Raw genomic sequence first — 14,591 nt, 5'->3', positions numbered from 1 at the left:
AATCAATCAATATTTATCTCTATATGTTATTTAACATCTATCATTTTTCTTTCTATCTTCTACCATCATCATCATCATCATCTCTCTCAATTGTGGTTAAAGTCGAGGACTGCATTGACCAGGTTAATCTATCACCTCTATATATTATCTATCATCCATCATTTTTCTATCTTTTACCTATCTATCTGTCTATCTCTACCTACCACTTAGGTTTCAAAACATTGGCCAAGCTGAGTGTGTCAATAGTGCTTGAATATCCCTCTGACACGGTTCCACGCAAACACGTCCCAATTTTAAAATTTATTTTATTTTTTTTTCAAACTTCAGTCCATAGGAGCTTCTCTAAAGCAAAAAAAAAAAAAAAAATCCATATAAAATTGAACGCGTATCTAAATACAAGGCATCTCTCAAAGCCCTTTGCAGGAACCTTAGTTCATTCCAACTATAAAACTTTTTTTTTTTAATCAGCTACAAATCACAGTTACCATATCAAATAAAACAGCGTCTTATCAAATCCAAATTAAACACACACAGAAAAAATAATCGGTGGAAAGAGCACGAAATATATTTCGTCCTGCTGGGATCCGTCATTCCTCAAACGTCCTTGGGTCAAAAGCCGGTGATTGCGTCATCGTGTGTCTCCCCCCCCCCCACCCCCAAAAAAATCCCCTGCAAAAACCCTTGGCGTATTCAAATAACCCTGAGTATCTAGTGCAATATAGTACAAAGGTCGGATTCCTCCTAGTTGTAGAAGGAGGAGGGAGAGAGAGGAGAAATATATATATAAATCCAGGATTGGCATTTTATTGCGGCTGGGCAAGGGAAAAAAAGTTTCTTTGGAAGAAAGCGAAAGTTAACGGCGGTGTCCTGGGGGGGGGGAGTGAGGAAGCCCCCAATGGGGGAAAAAGTGAAAGTTCGGAAAAGACTTTAGAAAGTTTGCGTCTTTCTTTTCGCCTTCCTCTTCTTCTTCTTCTTCTTCCTCCTCTTCCTCCGTGCGATCCGAACGAACCAAATCCGCCCCCCCGGCTCGAAATAAAAGGGGAGGAAGGGAAAGTGGGGTGGGGGTTTTGGGGGGGGGGGCAGAAGCCAGCGCAGTCTCGGCCCTTTTAAAGTGCATCGCCCCGGTGTCTTTAAATATATATATATACCGTATATATATCTACTGTATATCTATTTTTTTTAATAAAAGGGGATCCGCCCCGCCCGTCCAGCTCCCCCCCCTCAAAAAAACGGGTCTTGTAAATAGCTGGAAACACGGGTCTCCTCGAAATGGAGCTTTCGAGGTTGTGAGTTCGATCCTGGGTAGAGGCAGATGTAAAAGATTTCCCCCGCTTGGGCAGGGGCGGGCGGGGTTGGACTAGATGACCCGCGAGGTCCCTTCCGACTCTTGTCAATCTGAAGTCTTCCGAAGGGGGAGGACGAGTCTGACAATCTCGAGGTTGTGAATTCGAGTCTAGGCAAAGGCAGATCCGGGGTCGAGGCGGATGTAAAAGACTCTCCCGCTTGGGCAGGGGTGGGGTTGGACTAGATGACCCGCAAGGTCCCTCCAACCTTGCCCACTGAGGTCTTCCAAAGGGGGAGGACGAGCCCGACAATCCCGAAGTTGTGAGTTCGATCCTGGGTCGAGACAGATCCTGGGTGGAGGCAGATGTAAAAGACTCCTCCGCTTGGGCAAAGGGGGGTTGGACTAGATGACCCGCGAGGTCCTTCCCGACTCTGTCCATCTGAGGTCTTCCGAAGGGGGAAGGCGAGCCTGACAATCCCGAGGTTGTGAGTTCGATCCTAGGTAAAGGCAGATGTTGCTTGGACAGGGGGGGTTGGACTAGATGACCCTGCGAGGTCCCTTCCAACTCCGAGGTGTCTTCCGAAGCAGGAGGCCGAGGCGATCCTCAAGGGCAGGCCGGTACCTGGATGCGGCGCAACCTCACCACGGGCGACAGGTTGACCCGCCAGAGGTTTTGGGCGCGGCGCCGGGCGGCTTCCAAGCAGCGCCGCTTCCAGATGTCGCCGCGCACCTTGAGCGGAGGGAAGGCGGCCAGCGGGGCGGCGGGGCATCCCGTCAGGATCGGGCCGGGATCGCAAGCAGAGAGCTCCGGGGAAGACGGGTCCGCCTTGCGCCTCTTGGCCGCCCTTCCTCCTCCTCCTCCTCGGCGGCCCTTAGGGCGCTTCTTCCCCGGGCGGGTGGCGGTTCCTCCTCTTCCTCTCCTGCCGCCGGTGCTGCTGCTACCACCGGCCCGGGCTTCTTCTTCTTCTTCCTCCTCCTCCTCCTCCGCCGCCCATCCCCGGGGCGCCTCGGGCACGAGAGCCCGGCACGAGGCGTAGCCGTAGACGTCCTTGCTGCGGAGGATGACCGGCGAGAGCTCGTGCCGGAGGCTGCAGAGGAAGTCCCAGAGCTCGGCCTCCGAGTGCAGGAAGGCCGTCGAGCGCGGCACCAGCGCCTTCAAGGCGTCGCCCAGGGCGGGGGGGGCCGCCGCGAGAAAGCGCCTGCGAGCGCGAGTGCACCACTTTCTCCGACGGCCCCGGGGCCCCCGCCTGCATCCTCGCTCCGGCGCCACGGCGGCGGCGGCGGGCGTTGCTGTTGCTGCTGCGGCCGCTGCTTCGGGCTCGCGTCCTCGCCAGCGCCGCCCCGGGCCGCCCGGCAGCTCCGTCAATGTCAGCTCTGCCCTTCCTCCTCTTTCTCTTTCTCCCCCTCTTCCTTTTTTCCTCTTTCTCCTCTTCCTCTTCTTTTCTCCTCCTCCTCCCCCTCTTTATCTTCCTCCTCTTCCTCTTTTCCCCTCCTCCTTTTTCTTACTCCTCCTCTTTATCTTTCTCCTCCCCTTTTTTCTCCTCCACCTCCTCCCCTTCTTCCCCCCTTCCTCCTCCTCCTTTTTCCTTTCTCCTCCTCCTCCTCTTTATCTTTCTCAACCTCCTTTTTTCTCCTCCTCCTTTTTTTCTTCCTCTTCTTCCTCTTCTTTTCTCTTCCTCCCTCTCTTTATCTTTCTCCTCTTCTCCTTCCCCTCCCTCCTTCTCCTCTTTTTCCCTCCTCCTCTTCCTCTTTCCCCCTCCTCCTTTTTCTTACTCCTCCTCTTTATCTTTCTCCTCCCCCTTTTTTCTCCTCCCCCTCCTCCTCTTCTTCCCCCCTTCCTCCTCCTCCTTTTTTCTCCTCCTGCTGCTCTTTTCTCCTCCTTCTTCTTTTTTCTCCTCCTCCTCCTCTTCTTCCCCTTCCTCCTCCTCCTCCTCTTTTTCTTTCTCCTCTTCCTCTTTTTCCCCCCTCCTCCTCTTCCCCGTTCTCTTCCTCCTCCTCTTCTTCTTCTCCTTCTTTCTCCTCCCCAGCGAAAGTCACTTTCTTTTTACCTCTTTCGCTTTCCCTTGCCAGGCGCAACTTAAAGCGCTACCGACAGGGCGACTCTCTGTGTGTGTGTGTTTGTGTGTCGGCTGGGCCGATCGCTGCACACACACGCACCTTCCCCTCCCCTCTATCTCTCCCCCACCCTTCACGAACGCCCGCCCCAAAATGGAGCTCTTATTTAAAGCCCCCTGCGGGGAGGTGCCTTTCATCGCACGCCTCTCCGAAGTCTTGGCTGGAGGGGATTGGCCCGTTTGAATTGCGTCACGGGCGAGAAGCCCCGCCCCCTGGAGGGGCAGCTCCCCCCCTCGGAAACTCCCGAGGAGTAGGTTGCTTGGAGGAGGATCCGGATTTGTTTATTCCTTGTTTACTCAGTCTGTCTTCTCCCTCTCCAAAGAAGCCACCAGGAAGGGAAGGTGGGGTTATGGAGTGGCTTCTCTCTTGGGTTCCATCCACAATCAGTAGTAGGTGCCTACCAGAATGGTAAAGGACGCCACACCAGTAGTAAAACTTGAGTTGCGCATGCACGGAAGCAAAAATAAAAAGCCAAAATCTGCCCCTGTCCACAATGTTGGGGAGATCTGGTTGGGGAAACCCATAAGGCTCTTTTTGCTCAGCTTGGAATCCGATCCACGATTTCTAGGAAGTTGGAAATATTGGCTTAAGTCAAACTTGAGGTTTGATGCTCGGAACCTATGAGGCCTACTCTTCACTCCACTCTGGAGTCTCCAAACTTGGAATTTTAAGACACGTGGACTTCAACTCCCAGAATTCCCTAACTTAGGTCTCTAGACTTGGTGACTTTAAGATTTATGGACCTCAACTCCCAGAATTCCCTAGCTTAGGTCTCCAGACTTGGCGACTTTAAGATTTGTGGACTTCAATTCCCAGAATTTCCAAACTTAGATCTCTAGACTTGGTGACTTTAGATTTATGGACCTCAACTCCCAGAATTCCCTAACTTAGGTCTCCAGACTTGGTGACTTTAAGATTTGTGGACTTCAATTCCCAGAATTCCCTAGCTTAGGTCTCTAGACTTGGTGACTTTAAGATTTATGGACTTGAACTCCCAGAATCCACCAGCTAGGTCTTTAGACTTGGTGACTTTAAGATTTATGGACCTCAACTCCCAGAATTCCCTAGCTAGATCTCTAGACTTGTCCCAAAGGTGCTTTTTCAAGAGGCAACTGGACTTCCTGGTTTTTCTTTGAAGACGTTTCACTTCTCATCCACGATGCTTCTTCAGCTCTGAAGATTTCTCCAGACTTGGCAACTTTTAAGATTGGCGAACTTCAACTCCCAGAATCCCCCAGGGGATTAAACATGCCTGGGATAAACATAGGTCCATCCTAAGATCAAATACAGGAAATAGTATAAGGGCAGACTAGGTGGACCATGAGGTCATTTTCTGCCGTCAATCTTCTATGTTTCTATGAAGTCCACAAGTCTTAAAGTGGCCAAGTCTGGAGATCTAGCTGGGGAATTCTGGGAATTGAAGTCCACCAATCTTAGTTGCCAAGTTTAGAGACCTAAGCTAGGGAATTCTGGGAGTTAAAGTCCACAAATCTTCAAGACCCCCTGCTCTACTCCATGACACTTTCTAAGACTTGAGGGGCAACCAATCCAATGTAAACTTTGGATGTCCAGCTAATTCACATAGAAGACCCAACCTGGTTAAATGGGGTTATTTCAGAGAATGCAGCAAACCTTTGTTTCGAAAGGTTCTGGCACGGGACGTAGGTACAACGTGTCCTTAGGATTACAACAAAGGCTTATCAATTCCGACAGCTCTTTGGCGGGTTATAATTTAACTCCTGGACTTTAAGAGAGAGTAGTCTGTCTACAATTTCAAATTGGGGCTGTGGAACTGCAAACCATGATATTAAAATGTAGCATTTTCCTTCCCAGATAACTCAACATTTCAGTTTGGGGGACATTTGAGGATACCGTATTTTTTTGGAGTATAAGATGCACAGGAGTATAAGAGGCACCTTAGTTTTGGGGGAGGAAAATAGGAAAAAGAGTCTGCTTACCAGGTATTCATCTGGCTAGCATCCTTAGTCTGGTCAGCTTCAGAACATTATTTTATCCCCTGGTTAAGGGCTTTAAAAAAACCTTATTTGTAGAGAGTAACAATGAAAGAGCTTGCAAGCCAGTAAGAGCTGGGAACATCATTAGCATCTGGAAAGAAACAGTCAGAGCAAGTAGAGCAATGGAAAAAACCCTACAAAGACTTAGGGCTTGGAAAACATTCTTCTTTACAGAGAGTTGACAATGAAAGAGCTTGCAAGCCAGCAAGAGCTGGGAACATTGTTAGCACCTGGTTAAGGCTGGAAAGAAATATTTGGATCAAGTAAGGCTCAGGGAAATCCCAACGCAGCGGAAGTCTGGAGGCAGGCCATCCCGGCGGCAGCGGCTCGGGTTCGTAACGTGAAAATAGTTCGGAAGAAGAGGCAAAAAAATCTTAAACACCAGGTTCGTATCACGAAAAGTTCATATGAAGAGGGGTTCGCAAGACGAGGTATCACTGTAGTTGTAAATTAAGTAGGGGGTTTGTTCGAAATAGTATATACAGTGATACCTCATCTTACAAACACCTCGTCATACAAACTTTTCGAGATACAAACCCGGGGTTTAAGATTTTTTTGCCTCTTCTTACAAACTATTTTCACCTTACAAACCCACCGCCGTCACTGGGATGCCCCGCCTCCGGACTTCCATTGCCAGCAAAGCACCCGTTTTTGTGCTGCTGGGATTTCCCTGAGGCTCCCCTCCATGGGAAACCCCACCTCTAGACTTCCATGTTTTTGTGATGCTGCAGGGGAATCCCAGCAGGGGAGCCTCAGTGAAATCGCAGCATCGCAAAAACACAAAGGTCCGAAGGTGGGGTTTCGAGGACTTCGGTGTTTTTGCGATGTTGCAATTTCACTGATGCTCCCTTCGCTGGGAAACCCCACCTCTGGACTTCTGTTGCCAGCGAAGCGCTCATTTTTGCGCTGCTGGGATTCCCCTGCAGCATCGCAAAAACACAGAAGTCCAGAGGTGGGGTTTCCCATGGAAGGGAGCCTCATGGGAATCCCAGTAGCGCAAAAATGGGCGCTTCGGCTGGCAAAAGGGGTGAATTTTAAGTTAAGTTATCAAAGCAATCAAAATGTGACCGGTTTTGCGAGCAACTGTAGCAAACTTTGGCTCTCTTTATAGAAATGAATCATCCTGGTTTGAGAATAAGTTAATAACAACAACAACAACAATACGGATTCTACGGAGAGAGGCGGCATACAAATCTAATAAATAAAAATAAATAAATAAATAGATAATAATAATAATAATAATAATATATTAGATTTGTATGCCGCCCCTCTCCGAAGACTCGTTGAACGTACACTGCTCAAAAAAAAAATAAGGGGAACACTTAAAAAACAGAATATAACTTCAAGTAAATCAAACTTCCGTGAAATCAAACTGTCTACTTAGGAAGCAACACTGATTGACAGTCAATTTCACATGCTGTTATGCAAATGGAATAGTTGTGCAAATGAAATATTCAATGAGAATATTTCATTCAGATCTAGGATGTGTTATTTGAGTGTTCCCTTTATTTTTTTGAGCAGTATAGAATGAATTGTCTGGGTACTTGCTTAAATAAGGAGTTACAAGGCAGATCCTTGCATCCTTATAAACTTATGGATTCAAAAAAACAGAAAGAAAGGAAGGAAGGAAGGAAGGAAGGAAAGAAAGGAGAAAGAAGGAAGGAAGGAAAGAAAGAAATAAGGAAGGAAGGAAGGAAGGAAGGAAAGAAATAAGGAAGGAAGGAAGGAATGAAAGAGAGAGAGAGAGAGAGAAAGAAAGAAGGAAAGAAAGAAAGAAAGAAAGAAGGAAAGAGAGAGAAAAAGAAAGAAAGAAAAAAAGAAGGAAGGAAGGAAAGAGAGAGAGAGAGAGAGAAAGAAAGAAGGAAGGAAGGAAAGAGAGAGAGAGAGAGAAAGAAAGAAGGAAAGAAAGAAGGAAGGGAGGAAAGAGAGAGAGAGAGAAAGAAAGAAAGAAGGAAAGAAGGAAAGAAAGAAAGAAGGAAAGAAGGAAAGAAAGAAAGAAGGAAAGAAGGAAAGAGAGAGAGAGAAAGCAAGGAGGAAAGAAAGAAGGAAGGAAGGAAGGAAGGAAAGAAAGAAAGAAAGAAAGAAAGGGGAGATAAAATAATGGCCTACAAATTTCTTTTTAAAAGGCAGTGTAACCTGTTGAACTTATTCTCAGTTAAAAATAATAGTAAAAATGTTTAAATTTAAAAAATGAAAATTCAGGCTGGGAATTACTTCTTGCATGAGCTGTTAAGCAGTGGAACTTTCTGTCTGGTTCATTGGTGGCCTCTCAGGAATTGTAGATTCTCAAAGGGGTTGGGAGGTCACCTATCAGGATTGGGTTTAGTCGATTTTTGCAGAGACCAGAAGTTTGGACTAGATAGGTAGCCTACAGTTCATCCCTTCTATTATCTCTGGGGCCCAACAATGAAAAATTACTAAGGACGGTCTAATCTAGACCAACAAGTGGATTGATAACGATAACAAAAGTATGGTTGGCATGGAATTATTGCCTTAAAAAGGCAGAACATGACGGTTGGTCCAAGATAAAGGAACTGCCATTTCATTATGCAATCAATTAATTCTTTGGAAATTAATTCTTTTGTGCTGAATTTCTGGAAACAGCCATTAATTTTTGAAAATTGCAGTTAATTTCTGGAAATTACAATTGGTTTTTGAAAATTACAATTAACTTATGGAAGAATGATTTTCAAAAAGAATTAACTAAATTTCTGGAGGATGGGATCTTTGGCCAATTGCAATCGATATCCACACATAAACAATGTACAACACAATACTTGATAATATATAGAAATATAATCTTAAAGAACGTACAACAAATTAAACCTATATTCAGCATTGTTACCCAACAAGGCATTTGGGTAGACAGAAATATCTCTTAGAAATTACTTTGGAAATAATTGGAAAATAGAGACTAAATGTAAATAAAACAATCCTTTGATTTCAAATATGGAGATTTCCTCCAACTCTGTATCTACATCTATTGTATTCAGACATTTTAATGTGCTCAATTCTTAAACTCAATCAGGAGTTAAAGATGAATTCCTCATCCTTATCTTATCTGATTTTGCATGGAAACCATTGGGACTTATGGACCCTAAGGGTTAACCTATGACTCATTCTTCAGCAAATCTTTAATCCTATCAAAGGATTAGTGGACATTTACAGAGAAACATTTTGGCTTTTTGCATTAAAAAAAACTCCCCAAGGTCCATCAAATCAAACTCAAGGCCAATATCTTAATCTCTCTGACATTTTCCTTTTTTTTAAAATGAAAAGTTTTTTATTTATAAAACAAATAAAAAATAGACAAGACATACTTATAATGTAGAAACAAATATATAATGGATATTCTAGTATACACGTTTAAATTCCATTAGTTCTCTGATATTTTCTTGAGAATAGCATAGAAATGATTCACCATTGTCGTCTTCTTCCACAAAGTTTGTTAAACATCTGAAATATTCCTGGTATTTCTTGGCAAGTCGTCTTCTACTCAAATGTTAACCAGGTTTGACTTGGCTTAGATGATTATTTTTTTTTTTAACTCCACCAACATCAAATATGTCCTGGCTTCTAGTTGTGTTCTTGGTAGGTTTAGGGAGTGATTGATTATATTGGAGGCTCTGCCAAAGTTTGTTAGGAAGAAATTGTTGCAATTCCCTAGGATAATTTGAAATTGTTGCAATTTCCTAAGATAATTTGAATACATACAATTATAGTTTTAAGAACTTATTTCCATATTAATCTCCCCCTTCCTTTTGAGGAAATTTAAAAAACAGACCTTGCAATTATTACAAATTTATTATTAGGTACAAATTTTGATTCATTTATTTTCCTCTTTAACCAACTCCACTACAATTGCTTGAAAAATAACTGCACATTTTAAAAATCGGTTAACTCATTACAAAAATAACGTAACCACTAAAGACTTGGATTTGAAAAATAAACAATAAACACCAAAACGTAAAGTTACTGTTACAGTACTAATTAATTAATTTAATTCTACAAAGGGGGTGGCTTTTTTTAATTAAGAATACAATATTTTGGGAAATATTTTGGGAAGTATTATACTGCTCGCTAGAGCTTACAAAACATTTGTTAGGCCAATGTTAGAATATTGCCCAAATGCTTGGAATCCTTACCGCATATTGGACATTAATACAATCCAGTGAGTTCAAAACTATTTGTCAAGAGAAGTTTTGCACTCTCCTGTGCAAAATTTGTAGATGACCTTATGCTATTCGGCTTGAAATTCTTGGTTTGCATAACTTAAAACAACAACACTTGCACTCAGACTGTTGTTATATACAAAGCTGTACAAAGTGTTCGGAAACTTCAGATCGTGCAGAATGCAGCTGCGAGAGCAATCATGGGCTTTCCCAGATATGCCCATATTTCACCAACACTCCGCAGTCTGCACTGGTTGCCGATCAGTTTCCGGTCACAATTCAAAGTGTTGGTTATGACCTATAAAGCCCTTCATGGCATCGGACCAGAATATCTCCGGGACTGCCTTCTGCCGCACGAATCCCAGCGACCGGTTAGGTCCCACAGAGTTGGCCTTCTCCGGGTCCCGTCGACTAAACAATGTCATTTGGCGGGCCCCAGGGGAAGAGCCTTCTCTGTGGCAGCCCTGGCCTTCTGGAACCAACTCCCCCCAGAGATCAGAATTGCCCCCACCCTCCTTGCCTTTCGTAAACTTCTCAAGACCCACCTCTGCCGTCAGGCATGGGGGAATTGAAATATCTTCCCCAGGCCTATATAATTTATGTATGGTGTGTTGTGTGCATGTTTTTTAAATTATGGGTTTTTAACTTCGTATTATTAGATTTGTATTGTACATTGTTTCTATCACTGCTGTGAGCCGCCCCGAGTCTACAGAGAGGGGCGGCATACAAATTTAATAAGTACGGTAGGTAAGTAAGTAAGTAAGTAAGTAAGTAAGTAAGTAAATAAATAAACAAGTAAGTAAATAAACAAACAAATAAATAAATAAATAAACAAACAAATAAATAAATAAATAGCAGTGCTTTGCCTGTAAATGACTTATTTTAGTTTTAATCATAATGTAATGTGCAAACAACTGCTTTAAACTCGATGGTAAAAAAATAATAATCCAATTTTTTGTTAACAGAGTTGTTAAAAAGTTTGGAATATATTACCCAATTGAATTGTCTCACTTGCTAACTTTCCCAGTTTTCATTTTAACTTCATTTCTAAAAAAACTTCACTCCATATTTAAGAGGTCCTAGGACATAAGTGTTCTAAGCTGCCAATTGTCCCTGTCACATTTTTTCTTTTTTCTTTTCTTTTTTTAAAGTTTAGAAGATAGACTTTATTAAACAATTAAAATAAAACAAAGTTGACAAACATGCTTCACATTGGTTAAAGTTTTTAGGCTTACATTTCAGTAGTTTACCATTCTTTTTTTCTATATAGATTAAATACTGTATATTTTTTTAATAAATTTATCACAAAGGCCTAAGCTGAATTTTCACATGATAAAGAAAAGGGAAAAGGAAAGGAAAGGAAAGAAAGAAAGAAAGAAAGAAAGAAAGAAAGAAAGGGAAAGATAGAAAAAGAAAGAGAAAAGGGGAAGAGATATTATTGGTCAACTGTTTCCATTGATTAACGTATTTAAGCGAACTGTTTCCAAATAGATTTATGCTATCATTGAATTCTTAATTTGTATAGACATAGTTTTTGTACAGTAAGATACAATTATAGAATAGAATAGAAAAGAATAGAATAGAATAGAATTTTATTGGCCAGGTGTGATTGGACACACAAGGAATTTGTCTTGGTGCAGATGCTCTCAGTGTACATAAAAGAAATTTAGAGTAATATATACATATAGATAAAAGCAGAGGTGATATGTAGTCAGCTGGTTATTAATATAGTACAGTACAGTATTTGTTAGTTTCTGTATTTGAAGTAAGAGGTTTATTTCTATCGGTTAGTGTCCTGGTCTATTTTTTTTTTTCATTTTGTTTGCTTGGGTTTGTAATCTTGATATGACAAATAAATTTAAAATAAAATAAAATAAAAAATTATTTATTTATTTATTGGATTTGTATGCTGTCCCTCTCCGTAGACTCGGGGCGGCTAACAACAATGATAAAAACAGCATGTAACAATCCAATACTAAATCAACTAAAAACCCTTATTATAAAACAAAACATACACACAAACATACCATGCATAACTTGTAATGGCCTAGGGGGAAGGAATATCTCAACTCCCCCATGCCTGGCGGTATAAGTTAGTCTTGAGTAGTTTACGAAAGACAGGGAGGGTGGGGACAGTTCTAATCTACGGGGGGAGTTGGTTCCAGAGGGCCGGGGCCGCCACAGAGAAGGCTCTTCCCCTGGGGTCCGCCAAACGACATTGTTTAGCTGGATATTGATACACATTTTTTTTTACATTCTGACAGATATGATAGTTAAATAGGACTCATTTATTTTCTACCAGTAACCTCTCCAGCAGATGTCACTGTCTGATGATTTTTAATTTAAAAAGTCAGAGCCGACCTCTGTACTCATAATTTTAGGCCCACAAAATGCCAAATACAGAGTTGGAAAGGTCCAAAATCATTATCCTTGTCCTTACTAAAGAAGACAGTCACTAAACAAGGACTACTTCTAGAGATTGCTTCCTTACAAAGGAAACAGAGGTGATGCACTTATGAGCAAACACTCTTTTGCATATGCAAAAGAAACAATCAATCAGCGCAAAAGAGAATAAAAAGACCCCAGGCGCTTTCCACCCAGGAAACTGCACCCAGATCAGCATAGATAAGTGTTTCCCAACCTTTTTTGAGCCGCGGCACATTATTCATGTTTTCAAAATTCTGGGGAACACTGAAGGGGGGGGGGGGGCTAAAGAAAAGTTTGGACAAAAAAAATATCTCTTCCTCCATTTCACTCTATTTCTCCCTCCCTCTTTCTCTCCCTTCCTTCCCTTCTTTCTCTCCATCCCTCTTTCTTTCTTTCTTCCTCTCTTTTTTGCTCTCTTTCTCTCTCCCTCCTTCCCTCCCTCTATGTCTTTCCCTCTCCCTCCTTCCCCCCTTTCTTTCTCTCTCTCTCTTGCTTTCTTTCCCTCTCTTTCTCTTGCTTTTTCTCTCATTCTCTCTCCCCTCCTTTTTCTCTCTCTCTCTTTCTCTCTCGTTCACCACGCCAGCAACAGAGAGAAAAAGAAAGAGCGAGAGAGAGCCGGAGAGAGAGTGGAGTGCGCAGCAGCCATCAGCCTCCTCGCCATCCCAGACGTCCCCAGCGCCCGGCCTCGCGCCGCCTCCCATTAGCCCGGCCGAAAGCCACACAGTCCCGGACTCCCGGATCGCTCGCTTCTCCGGCCAGCGCGGCGCTTTCCTGGGCAGATGGCTTTGCTGACCGGAGAAGCGAGCGATCCGGGAGTCCGGGACTGTGTGGCTTTGCGCCATGAAGAGAAAACGGCAGCAGGGAAAAGTCGGCCGTTTTCTCTTCATGGCGCAAAGCCACACAGTCCCGGACTCCCGGATTGCTCGCCCCAAGGCAGGAGGCAGTGGAGGAGGAGAGTGGGCGGATCGGGCGGGCAATGGGGCAGGGCGGAGAAGCCAGGGGCGCGTTTGGCCGGAGGCACCGTGGGGAGGCAGGGGCAGGGAGGTGCGGCAGTAGGTGCCTCCGGCCAAACGCGCCCCTGGCTTCTCCGCCCTGCCCCATTGCCCGCCCGATCCGCCCACTCTCCTCCGCCGCCTCTCGCCGCGGCACACCTGACGTTGTCTCGCGGCACACTAGTGTGCCGCGGCACACCGGTTGGGAAACACTGGCATAGATTAACTCCAAGATCAACTGCAGACCAACAATCAAGTAAATAATCCCCCAGTCAAGAAACTGCCAAAATGCCATCATTAAATGACACAAACAAAGAATCCCTAAGACTACTTTACTGAAAGAGTAGTAGATGCTTGGAACAAACTTCCAACTGTAACTGAATTCAATCTTCTATGTTTCTATGTTTCTATGCAGCTATTTCGACCACTGTAATAGCTTGAGTGCATTTTTCCTATGGGCAATGCAATTATAATTGGGGTGGCCCAGCAGTTAGAATGCTGTATTGCAGATAAATTCTGACCACTGCCAAGAGTTTGATCCTGACTGGCTCAAGGTTGATTCAGCCTTCTGTCCTTCCGAGGTCAGTCAAATGAGGACCCAGATTGAGTGGGATCGAGATCAAATCTTTATTGTTGCTTTCAAAATACAGTACATACTTTCTTTTTCCCCGGCAGGAATTTGGTGGTTTCTATAGCAGCTCAATACCTCCATCTCTTGTTAGAAAAAATTGGCAGCTTACCACTTTATGACAACAATGTCAAAAGTGAAGCTGCAAAGAAACTGGAAAAACTTTAAAAAAAAAAGCAGCTCTGACTCTAAGATAAAAACACTGTTGAAAAGTAATTGTTAACGACGGTGGAAATCACAACGTCATTTTCCATTGATTCAGTGTTTTTGTTTAACATGTAATTACTTTTCAGAAGTCAGCAAAAAAATACCCTGTTATATTTCCTGTGCTTTATATTAACGAATGCCTTTTTTTTTGCATGGCTAAATTTGATTAATCTGTGACACTATCGTGCATTTCAATAACGATCTTTAATCTTTGCTGTTGTTTTATTTAAATTCCGATGCGGTGGACGGTCATTATAAGCTCAAAATCCAATAGAAATTTGAAGCATAGAAACATAGAAACATAGAAGACTGACGGCAGAAAAGGACCTCATGATCCATCTACTCTGCCCTTATATAATTTTTTTATATTTTATCTTAGGATAGATCTATGTTTATCCCAGGCATGTTTAAATTCAGTTACTGTGGATTTACCAACCAAGTCTGCTGGAAGTTTGTTCCAAGCATCTACTACTCTTTCAGTAAAATAATATTTTCTCATGTTGCTTTTAATCCTTCCCCCAACTAACTTCAGATTGTGTCCCCTTGTTCTTGTGTTCACTTTCCTATTAAAAACACTTCCCTCCTGAACCTTATTTAACCCTTTGACATATTTAAATGTTTCGATCATGTCCCCCCTTTTCCTTCTGTCCTCCAGACTATACAGATTGAGTTCGTGAAGTCTTTCCTGATACGTTTTATGCTTAAGACCTTCCACCATTCTTGTAGCCCGTCTTTGGACCCGTTCAATTT

The 14,591-nt window shown here is 43.3% G+C and overlaps 1 protein-coding gene across 1 annotated transcript; it reads right to left on the bottom strand.

Annotated features, from left to right (window-relative positions):
• Nucleotides 1–287: 287 nt before the first annotated feature.
• On the bottom strand, nt 288–2,632 carry CCDC71L (coiled-coil domain containing 71 like). The gene is given in 2 exon segments (XM_070754681.1): nt 288–2,477; nt 2,479–2,632. Coding segments are annotated over 2 exon segments (648 nt in total). The 5' UTR covers nt 2,539–2,632; the 3' UTR covers nt 288–1,889.
• Between the last annotated feature and the right edge of the window lie 11,959 nt (nt 2,633–14,591).

This window comes from Erythrolamprus reginae, chromosome 6 (genome assembly GCF_031021105.1).
Source record: "Erythrolamprus reginae isolate rEryReg1 chromosome 6, rEryReg1.hap1, whole genome shotgun sequence".
Lineage (NCBI taxonomy): Eukaryota > Metazoa > Chordata > Lepidosauria > Squamata > Dipsadidae > Erythrolamprus > Erythrolamprus reginae.
This window is presented reverse-complemented; position numbering and strand designations above follow the sequence as displayed.